The 10,966-nt window shown below is 54.6% G+C and overlaps 1 protein-coding gene across 3 annotated transcripts; it reads right to left on the bottom strand.

The window, feature by feature from the left end:
- Window positions 1–4,232: 4,232 nt before the first annotated feature.
- Window positions 4,233–10,966, bottom strand: FGF8 (fibroblast growth factor 8). 3 transcript variants are annotated; one of them, XM_048944834.1, is made up of 6 exons: window positions 10,888–10,966; window positions 10,741–10,777; window positions 8,957–9,137; window positions 5,705–5,811; window positions 4,611–4,886; window positions 4,233–4,284 (listed from the first exon to the last, which is right to left on the bottom strand). In XM_048944834.1, the coding sequence occupies exons 1-6, from the start codon at window positions 10,917–10,919 to the stop codon at window positions 4,279–4,281; spliced, it is 639 nt and encodes a 212-aa protein (XP_048800791.1). In that variant the 5' UTR covers window positions 10,920–10,966; the 3' UTR covers window positions 4,233–4,278. The 3 variants fall into 3 exon arrangements, with proteins under 3 accessions (XP_048800791.1, XP_048800789.1, XP_048800792.1); XM_048944832.1 differs by having other exon boundaries at window positions 4,233–4,886; XM_048944835.1 differs by having other exon boundaries at window positions 4,233–4,886; window positions 8,957–9,104.

Genomic DNA, 10,966 nt, shown 5'->3' with positions numbered 1-10,966 from the left:
AAAGTCTGCTTTGCTATGGCAGCAACGAAACCAGGGAGCACACCAAGATCTGCCACGCCTGCTGGTGCCGCCTGGTGTAACTGACCTTACATGATAGCACGTCTTTGGGCAAGGGCTGCCATCCGCTCTGGGAGCAACTCATAAAATGAGAGACTCCATCCACCAGGGTGTGTTACTGCAATGTAGAGTTGGCAAAAGGATCACTGAAGCTGAGTTTTTCCATCTCCTTACATTATAAAAGTTCTGAAAGATGGAAAAGAGAAGAAAAAAGACTGTTGGCCATATGGGAAGGAGAGGTCATCCTAGGAAGCAGGGACCTTCACAGTGCCATGACTGCGTCTGATAGGGGTCCTCCAAACTGAACAGGGGACCCAGATGGGAGCAGGGATACACATCAGGCACCCACGCTCCAACAGCCCTCAGCATCCCATTTCCAGCCCACAATAGCACAAGGTCAGCAAAAATACCTGGGCACAGCCATAGTGCTTCTTACCAGTCTGGTTCAGGACTTCACAATCACAGACTGCATCTTGGCCACTGCGTCTGACAGCCACAAGGGACCTTCTGGTGCTCCAGCCCTTACGAATGCAGGAGAGATGCTGTACATTGAATGAACGCCTCTTCTCCAGAGCAGCACATCTGCAGTGGGTTTCACGGTGGAGCAGCATGGGCTGCTACTCACAAGCCCCAGCTCTCCCTTTGGCGAACACAGCATGGCTTTGTCAGAGCAGTATCTTGCCCCAACCCCAAAGCAGAACACAGTCGCAGCTCCCCGGGACCCTACCCCAAAGGAGATTCCTGGGGGAAAGCAGGAGTAGCCTCATTTCTGGGGAGAACTGTGGCTGCTTGAGGTTGTGTGTGGGCAGGGGGCAGAGGTGCTGCAATTGGAAAGTGGGGTGGTAATGAGGAGCAGATGTGTAGGTGCTTGGAGCATCCCAAGTGCTATGGAAGTGCTAAGTGTTATTATTATGGGCAGGAAACAAGCTGCAAAAACCCACCGATTCCACAATCCCTGTCTCTGTGTCTTCTCCAGGATCTGGGGCCAACTTTCCCCATCAGCCCCAGGCAAATGGGAGCCAGAGTGGAGGTGCCATCAGCTGTGCCAGGACTACCAGATTCAGAGGGGCTGTGAAAAAAGGAGAGGGGCCCAGAGAGAGAAATGCTCAGCAGGAGCATTGGGGCTGGTCCATGCATGGGCAGCGAGCCTTCCTGCCCTGGAGACTTGCTCTCCTGGGAGAACACTGAGCTTATTTCTGCTCAGTCCTATACCTCCCTTCAAGGATGCTCCTGCAACGCTTGTAACCACAGCTAGGGGGGTGGGAACTAGATGATCTTTAAGGTCCCTTCCAACCCAACCATTCTATGATTCCATCTGGAGTGGCTGTGCATGAGCAGAAATATGGGATCCCCTACTGAGTCCTTAACAGTCCCTGATTCTGGCTATAACTCCCCTTCCAAGGAGGGGTCTTTAGAGAGCAGGGCTGAGATGATCCACACTCTGTGGCCATTCCCCGCCCCCTCCTCGAGAGGAATTGCTCTCACACAAATGAAATGTGTGTAATTAATGGGCAGGGGGCTGGACAGGTCCGAGATGAAAGCGTTTCCTGGACTTGTCCTTCATTTGCATGGTATCAGAAGCTGTTCAGAAGGTGTGACTTTTCCCACAGGGAGCCCTGGCTCGGTGGCACAATAAAGCCAGGACTCCTTACCCAGAATTAATTAAAGGAGGGGGATGGGGATGGCAGGGAGATGTTTGAAAGCTGAGCCTGATGCAATAAACAAACAGCCCAGCCCTCCTTCCCAACTGGAGCGTGCCCCGTTCTTGCCATGCACTACAAGGCTCACCCTGCTCCATGGGCACCTCATGGACAAGTTGCTGTGCGTTCACTCTGTGTTGATGACGGGGCTGCTCATGGTGACAGGACAGAGCACAGACAACAAGCTCCAGTAGTGGACCAAGCTCTGGTGCAGTGGGGGGATACAGCCCTGCTCCAGCAGCACAGCTTGCCGCTCTTGCCACCTCCACCTACTGATTCCCTGCTATGGAATCATGAAGGCTGGAAGAGATCACTAAGATTGTCTAGACCAACCATCAACCCATCACCACCACATCCCTCAGCGCCACGTTGCTGGGAATTGGGCATGCTGCTCCAGCCAGGATCAAGTGATATCAGTGCAGGAAAAGGGTATGAGAAGCCATTAATTAATTCACTTACTCATTAACTAAGTAGCAGCAGGCACTTTAATCTTCCAAGCAAAGGCAAAATGGCATTTGCTGGCTGGAAGCTGAATCTAGACACCTTCATGCAATAAACAAAGCCCCAAATTGTAATGCTCCTAGGTTGTATGGTAACCCAAAAGCTCTTAAATGAAAAGGAACTAATTAACCTCAGACCAACCACCCTGGGAGAGCCAGCATCCCTCGGCAGGAGCCAGGCCTGGGTGCCTTTCTCAGCAGCACAGCCAATAGCACAAGCTCGTAGGCTGTGCTGGGACACACTTCTTCCCCAAACCCTGTCCCCTTGTCCCAGGGTGCTGGGTGGCCTCGGGCATGGAGTGCCCAGGCCATGCCCTCCCCCATGCCATTATCCCAGGGGAAGAAACAAGGGGACACCTGGTGACCTGCCCGAAGCCAGTCCTGCCCTTCTGCTGCCCTTACCTGGAGCAGCCACCAAGTACCGATTCATCCAGGCTCGCAAAACCATTAAGAGAAGCAATTAGACAAATTAATGAAAGAAAAGCACCCATTAAGACCTATCAAACACCATCTCCACCTAGGGAAGGGCCAGGAGCCATTCACCTGTATTCCCTGCAATCTGGGGACAACAACACGGGTTTGTCCCAGCACTGTGAGCTCCAGCCCTGATTGAGACCCCTCCTTACACCGCTGAGTGGCCAACTGGAGACAACTGGGGCCACTTGAGAAGAAGCTCAGGGCATTCTCAGAGAGCTGTGGGTACCCAAGGTCAGGTTGGCTGGGGCCCTGGGCCCTGACCTGTGGCACCCAGCCCACAGCAGGAGGGGGGAACTGGGTGGGCTTTAAGGTCCATTCCAACACAACCATTGTGCGATTCTGATATGACTCCATGAAAGCCTCATCCCGTGCCAAGATTCCATTTTACTGCACCCCCGAGGAACAAACGTACGCACCTCCATAGGGCAGAGAGGTGCCATCTCCCCATTAAACCTGGGAATTCCTCAAGGAAAATGATTTCCATAAAACACACCTGGATCCAGAAGTTCAGGCACTCTCCCATCTCTGCTCCTTTGGGAAGGGCTGGCACCATGCGGCAGCCTCAGCCTGTCCTGCATCTCTCCATCCTCCCCACCCCCCTTCCATCCTGCTTCTCCAGGCCCTCCCAGGAAAGCAGGCAGGCTCAGGTAGGCTAATACAAATTTTTAATGCACATATTAAATAAATATTTCAAATCATTTCACATTAAATTTTGTACACAACTGAAAAAAAAAAAATCCTCAAGGAAACAGGAAAAAAATAAAAATAAAAAAAATTGGATGAAAATTCACCCCTGGTCCTGGCTTCTATCCAGTGTCTTTGTTTGCCCTCCCCATTAAGAATAATTGCTTTAACCCTTTGGAGAGAGGCAGTCCCAGGGCAGCATGAGCGGAGTGGGGCTGGGTTTGCTCACTCAAAGGATTTCATCTTCCCCTGGATCCTTTTTTGGCCTAAATAAAAATCTGGGCCTCCATCAACAGAAGCTGTTACGGAAACCCTCTCTTTTCCTCGGGCAAAGATGAGAGAGCAAACCTGGAAGAGACAGCTGAGGATGGAAGAGTCAAGCACCAAACCGAATACTACCACAAAACAGCCCAAAGGGGCTCTGCAGTGATTTGTCAGCTTCTTTAATTTGACAAATGAAAAAATCCACCTGATTTTTTTTAAAAAAGTCAATTTTTGGTGAAAAGCTCACATTTTGAAGATGGAGGAAAAAAAAAAACCACCACAAAAACAGCTATCAGCCATCACCCGCTGCCTCACCGTAGTAGTTAAAAAAAATGAAAAATAAAAAATTATCCACAGATGCTCTGATGGGTGAGCGGTGCCAAACTGGTCCAGGACTCCCTGCGAGGCACTCAAGGGCAGTTGGCCCTAGTCGACGACGTGAATCCTCCGTCACCTCGAGGCACATCCTTTCCCTCCATCCTTATCCAACCTCTCCGCTGAGCATCCATTCAGGTGAGCATCCGTTCAGTTCGGTTGGGTTGGATTCCCATCTCTTCTTTTTTTTTCTTGTTTGTTTTAAGTGAGGATTTTCCCCCCTAGAGCTACCAAAAAGAAAAAAATAAAAAAGTACAAACCAAAACACGACCCCAAACACTAAAACATTTCTAAGCGAAGGGCTCTTCCCCCCTTCAGCAGTCTTTGAACATCTCATCTCTTGTAAAGTTGGAGTACAAAAATAGAGCCTCTTTCTTCTTTTTTTTTATCTTTTTTTTTTTTGTAAAAACAGAGCCACCCCCAAATCATCAACAACTAGTAGCGTAGTTCTTTTATCCTCCCCCCATCCCCCGCTGTTGCTTTCTTTCTTTTCCTTTAAGAACCCTATCACAGTCCCTATGCCAGTCCACGAGGGCACGCGTCACGGGCGCACCCTGGCGCTGGAGTTTCGAGTCCTTTTGCTCCTGCGGTTGAAGGGGTAGTTGAGGAACTCGAAGCGCCGGTGGGGCTCGGTGGTCTGGTGGCCCTTGGGGAGCCGCTTCATGAAGTGCACCTCGCGTTGGTGCTGCCGGGTCTTGGAGCCCTTGCGCGGGCGGCCCTTGCGGGTGAAGGCCATGTACCAGCCCTCGTACTTGGCGTTCTGCAGCGCCGTGTAGTTGTTCTCCAGCACGATCTCGGTGAAGACGCAGTCCTTGCCTTTGCCGTTACTCTGCAGACGGGGATAGAGGGATGGGGATGAGCGACGGGAGCGCTTCTCACCGCTTGACTTCTAGCAGGGAGTGAGCCACCCACCCACCCTTTGGGCAGTGAGCACAGGAAGGGACAAGACGTGGTCCGTGAGGACGGTGGAATGATGTGAAGGATGAGGGTTCGGTTGCTGCCCAGATTTTGGCCGGTGCCCCATCCCTGGAGATGCTCAAGGTCAGGTTGGATGAGGCCCTGATCTGGTAGGGGCATCCAGCCCACAGCAGTGGGTGGAACTGAGTGGGTTTAAAGGTCCCTTCCAACTCAAACATTCTGTGATCCTACTGTCTTCAGGGTCCCTTCCAACCCAACCATTCTGTAACACTCACAGATACCAGCTGCAGGGATCAATGGAATAGCTGGAGGCTGAGCTCCTGCACCTCAGACAAGGCACAGGGACCAGGGAGAGGACCCAATCTGTCATGGTTCCCGAGCAGGTTTACATCAGCCAGCCCCAAGAAATGGATAAACCCTCCTGAAAATTCATTGCCCTGCCAGGATTTTGCTCATCCACCCTGGGGTAGGAGCACGGAGGCTCAGAGGGAGCGTGACTAACCAGTGTGCTCAGGGCCTGCCCCACGGAGCATCTTAACATTCCCAGCCCTTGTACCATGTAATCGGGGAGAATAGCCCGGCAATCCGCCTATTTGTTCGGGGAGATACAAGGACACCGCACCCACCCTCCCCTTCCCTTGCTGCCGGGCTGCGGGTTCCTTGTCTACAGAGCCCTGTGCTCCCCACCCCACCTCCTAACCCAGGGATGGGTGCCAGCCCCCGCCCTACCTTGCCGATCAGCTTCCCCTTCTTGTTCATGCAGATGTAGAACCCCGTGGCCGCCCCCTTGATGCGCACGCGGCTCCCAAAGGTGTCGGTCTCGACGATGAGCTTGGCTGGAGAGAGCAGCAGGAGGAGAGACGGGGAGGTCACGGGGGTGGAGAACCTGGCAATGCCAGCCTCCTCCCTGTCACTGCATCCCTGCATGGCAGGCCTTGGTCACCTCACTTTGTCACTTGGAGCAGCTCTGCCTTGCCCAGATCCACGTGGCTCAGGTGCCACGGGGGCATCCCAGGAGGAAAAAGGGATCTCAGGGGACAGGGCAGCTGCCCTGCACAGTGCTCTGCCAGCTGTCCTCAGCCCGTGGGGACACTGCACCGAGCTGGGGCTGCAGGAGGAGCAGTGACTTTGCAGCTGGCAGGGGAGGCGTGAAGGGTACGGCCATCCTTTTAATGCCTTTCACCTTTGCACAAGTCGAGAGGGCATATTGATTTGGTCTCAGTTTTTTAAATGGAGGCATCGATTGACTTCCTAAGGAGCTATGCAAATCACAGGTCGATGGGCCGCCTATAAATAGACCTGTCACCTTCCCTCCTGCGCGGCCACCCTGGGAACAGAGCATCCTCCTCCCCGCCCTGCAGCCCCCCAGCAGCTCTCCTCCTGGGGCAAACCCCAAACCCAACTGCAGCAGCAGAGCCATGCTGTGCCACGTGCCAAAGGCTTCCCCACAAAAAGCCCCCCAGGGCTGTCCCACCTCACCACCACGTCCTGCCACAAACCAGCCCTCACTGCTGCCCCCCCCAACTTCAGGGGCACTCAGAGAACACAGCCTCTGCCCCACAGGGTGCACCGTTCTCCCAGCTCTGCAGATGGGATGCTCAGTTCCTCAGGACCACGATGCAGTTCATTTTCACCAGTAGCCCCCAGCCCTGCAGTGGCTTTGCAGTGATGCTGCTGGATGGCAGACCCAGGCCATGCGCTCACTAAACCCAGCCTGAGCAGTACTTCAGGATCACAGGTAAATCACCGCCTGTCTCCACAAAGTCTTGATCCTGCACCAAGCGTGGGGACTTCTCCCACTGCCCCCCCACAGCTCTTCACCTCCAGCACCCCATGCACCATCCCACACCCTCAGCCCAGCTCAGAGCCAGGAAACTTGGCTGCCCTCACCTCACACCAGCCCTTTGTAGGGGCTCAGCGTCCCTAGACCGCCAAGCCAGGGACCCCCAATCACCCATATGGGGAAGGATTGATCCAGGAGGCAGTCAAAGCTTTAAGGAGAATTGATTTTTCCCTGCTCTCTCCCAGAGATAGGAAGAGCAGGGAGGGAGGGAGGAGGAAGGCAGGCACGGATGCGCGGCGCTCCCCTCCAGCCCTGGAGTCACAGCCATCAGCCTGCAGGATGGGGACAACCCCGAGCAAAGGGACCGCAGGGGGGTGAGCAGATCAACAGCACCGCAGGAGAGGAAGGGAGAAGCCAGCAGTGCTGCCAGGGCCGAGAAGGAGTCCATCAGATATTGACAATTAAGACAGATAACCGACAGCGCCGGGCTCCATGTGAAGTCAGCTGTAAAAACGTCAGCATGGGAAAAGGGGTCACCCACAAAAATAAATCAGTTCCTTCTGCATGCCTGCCCCAAAAATCAGATGGGGGAAAAAAAAAAAAAAACAACCACACACTGCAGAAGGAAGGGCCCTTTCTAACGAAGGGTATTTTCTTCTGACAAAGGTTTTGGGGAGTCATTTTTTTCTCCCTATTTAAGGGACGGGGGGAGCTTAACATTTTCAACTCTGTTCTTTCGCTGAAGTGACAGATTTATCCCAGAAAAGTTATGTTTCGTGCTCAAACTTTGAAGGGAAAGCGGCTACGTAAACGCTGAAAAAATGCAGCGAGACACACTTGATCCCCCAACTGGACTGCGAAGAGGAGAAAGTATTCAGGAAATGTTAAAAAAGGTGAAAGTAAGAAGCGATTTAATAGCTCTTCCAGACATGGGGGCCTCCCTGGAGATTCATATAGAACAATCCCGAACCTCTATTTTAACATTTACAGACTTGCAACTCCTAAAACTTTACATCTGAAAAACTGCTTGTTCTCTTTCTGCTTTAGATCAGCCCTCGTTTTCCTGCCCCGCTCCTCAGATGCTTCACCTCTTTTATTACGTTTTAATAGAGTTTTTCGAGCCGCCGCCGCGCGTCCCCTCCTTTTGGCCTTATTTAAACCTGGCCGCTCCTGGAGGTGCGGAGCTGCCTTGAAAACGGAGGCGTTACAGGGCTAAAGCCAGAGGAGGCTTTGGGGTTTGCTTGGCCCTTTTGCTTGGGAAGCTGGCTGACGCTCCTTGCATCCAGGAGCGGCTCCCGACTAACACTGCGTACGGGATTCCACACACAGCTGAAGTTTGGTGCGACATCGGCAGCCAAAGCAAAAATGGGAATAAAAACCAAACACCAAACCAACCGGGGAAGGAAGCAAAGTGCTCCTACTAATCTCCCTCAACAAGAAAGGGAAATTGCGGCTAACGTCAAAGAACGACAGTTGGGATGGCTCCGTACGGCACACGCCAGCACGGGCACCTCCTGTCCACAAGGGAATGGGGCACGGTGCCCCACTGAGCATGGATGGGGCTGACGCCACTGTCCCCATGTGACACCAGCACGCGTGGCCGAGGTGTCCTGGCTTCGGGTGGCTGCAGCGTGGCACCGCTCTCCTCCCCACGGAACCACGGGCTGGGGGGACATGGGGCGCCAAGTGTGGCACAGCAGCAGGAGAGCTGTGCACAGCTGCACAGCCCCCCCCAGCTTTGTGTCCTCCTCGCCCGCAGCCAACACCTCGCTGAGTCCACACTCCTAGCTGGGGAAGGGGAAGCACCAGGAAGGGGAGTATGTGGGGGAAGCACCGCTTTGGATGGCTCTAACTCAGGGCAGGACTCCAGAGCAGCACTTCACCTACAGTTTCAACCCCCTCGCGTCTTTTCCAACTTTACCCTCTGTTTCTCCTCCAAAGGAAGAATCAGAGACTGTCAGCGCTGCCTGTGCCAAACCAAGCCTTGCAAGTCAGGTGCGCAGCAGCAGCGAGCAGCGCCCACCCCCCAAGCACCCAAACCCACTGAGCGCTCACCCTGCTGTTCTCCCTTCACAAACCCCCGCACACGCCAAGCGATCCTAATGATTTCTGGCCAACCAACAGGACGGAAATCATCAATCGGCACACAGCGCTGTGGACACTTCCCAGCCCACCCCCTCAACCACGTCCTTCCTTACCGTGCACGTCCCCGTCCTCAGCCATCGCATTGATTTTCTTGTTGTCCAAGATCTGCACGTGCTTCCCACTGGTCCGGCTGTACAGCTGGTAGGTGCGCACGAGCCGCCGGCTGAGCTGATCTGTCACCAGGCTCTGCTCCCTCACATGCTGTGTAAAATTAGGTGGGGACTGAACAGTTACCTTTAGGAAATTAAAAAATATACGACACACCATTATAATCTCTACTCCTCAGGGGGGCGAACGGGCTGAGCAAGGATCGCCGGCGCCTGCAGAGGAGGAGCAGAGTCAGTGGGATGGGGGGAGCTGAGCCCTTTGGGACCAGGATCCCCCAAACGGGTGTGTGAGTCGTGGGGATATGACGGGGCTCGGTGACCCCTGAGGTCTGCCAGGACTCGGTGGGTCCCAGCTGGCACAGAGGTACCCAAGATGGGGTAGGCAGCTGCCAGGACCCCCTTTGCCCCTAAAAACCCCACTCTTCATGCCCCAAACCCGAAGACGAGGCAGAGCTATGAGCCGTCAGGACACCACTCCCTTCACCTATAGCACAAACCCCAAAGAGCTCCGTACCCAGCCCTCACCATCACCCCGTTCCTGGTGCCGTCCCCATCCCAGCTCCAACCCCTGGCCCCCATAGCAGCAGCCGACCCAACCCCTCCAGACCCGCTGCTCCCTCACCATAAGCAATTCTAGGATCAGCCCGACCCGCTCCCCCATCCCCAGCACAGGACTCCTTTCCCCCTTCGTCTCCAACCCCTCTTTTAAGTCCGGAAAATTTCACTGCTCACTGACATTTATAAAGACGTATTCCGAGCAAATGTTAGCGGGTCGCTCCTTTCAACACCAGCAGGCCGGGACCCCCCCGCCACCCCCACGTCAAACGGGAAGATTCCCCACCACCAGCAGACCCCAATAAAAGCCGGAGCCGCCTCTCTCCCGCAGCCGCCCATACATCGACATCTCCCCTCGGCAGTGCCACCCCTCTGCCTCCGCGCCTTTCCTGCAGCCGGCTGTGGATAATGCACGGACTCTCCCGGCCCTGATGAGGGTACCATGTGGAGGAGAGGTCATTAGCCGTGCCGCTCCGTCTCGTCCTCCAAAATATTACAGCTATGTTTTATACAACCGCACACTCCTCTGCTTTGGGGATGGAAACTCCATTTTTTTTTTTTTCTCCTGAGCTTCCAATGAAATAATAATAATAATAAAAAGCGGCTTAAGGAGCGTTTTCAAAACGCTTCTGCACCTGTGGCCCCGGGGGAGGGGGTTTCTCCCCATTTTGCACACAGCCACAGCCCCATCTCCCGCTGACACTCCTGGCCCCGGCGATGCCAACCAGCAGCAGCAATGTTCAGCTGGAGCGAAATCTGCGCTTTTTAGTAAGGAAATTGATTTTTTTTCCCCCCTCCGTTCTTTCTTTCCCTCCTTCCCTTTTTTCTTTTCCTCCTCTTTTATTTTTTTCTTTTTCCCCCTTTTCTTCCTCCATCCCGACCCCTTTTTCTTAATTCTACTTCGTTTTTCGGATGAAAAAACAACTCCAGACAAGAGGAAGGGGCGATCCACAGTGCGATTTAAAGAAGAACGGGAGGACCGAACCCCCGGTTCGCGGGTGGGCGGGGGGGCCCTCCGTTCCCCGCACCCCATCCCGCACCCGGCGTGCAGCCACCCGCTCCCGGCTCTTTCCAGCGGGGCTCGCGTCGTCTGCGGGGCTTTAATCCGACCCCCCCCCCTCCGCGACCCCCGGCCCCGAGGGGCGAACAAAGCCGGCGGCGGAGCGGGCGCTTACCTGGGCTTGCAGGCAGAGGACGAACAAGTGCATGAACCTGGAAGAGGGGGTGGACAGAAAGCGGGAGAGAGGTGTGTGAGCCGGGGGGCTGCGGGGAGGAAAGGAGGGAGGGCTGGGGGCAGGCGGAGGGAGGTCTGCGGTACTCACACGTAGCTGAAGAGTGAGGAGCAGGGGTCCATCGCGGAGCGCTGCGGGGCCGGCAGCCCGGAGCCCGGCGGCGGGGTTG

Source organism: Lagopus muta, chromosome 5 (genome assembly GCF_023343835.1).
Source record: "Lagopus muta isolate bLagMut1 chromosome 5, bLagMut1 primary, whole genome shotgun sequence".
NCBI classification, from domain to species: Eukaryota; Metazoa; Chordata; class Aves; order Galliformes; family Phasianidae; genus Lagopus; species Lagopus muta.
The sequence above is the reverse complement of the archived record's forward strand: the minus strand, read 5'-3'. Positions and strand labels throughout refer to the sequence as shown.

Bases quoted from the DNA above. Each gene is read 5' to 3' on its own strand.
- FGF8 (XM_048944832.1), bottom strand. From the start codon at position 10,919: ATGGACCCCTGCTCCTCACTCTTCAGCTACGT. The intron at 9,138-10,740 runs GTAAGCGCCCGC...AATTTCCTAAAG, and splicing joins TCCTCTGCCTGCAAGCCCAG to GTAACTGTTCAGTCCCCACC. The intron at 5,812-8,956 runs GTAAGGAAGGAC...TGCTCTCTCCAG, and splicing joins TGAGGACGGGGACGTGCACG to CCAAGCTCATCGTCGAGACC.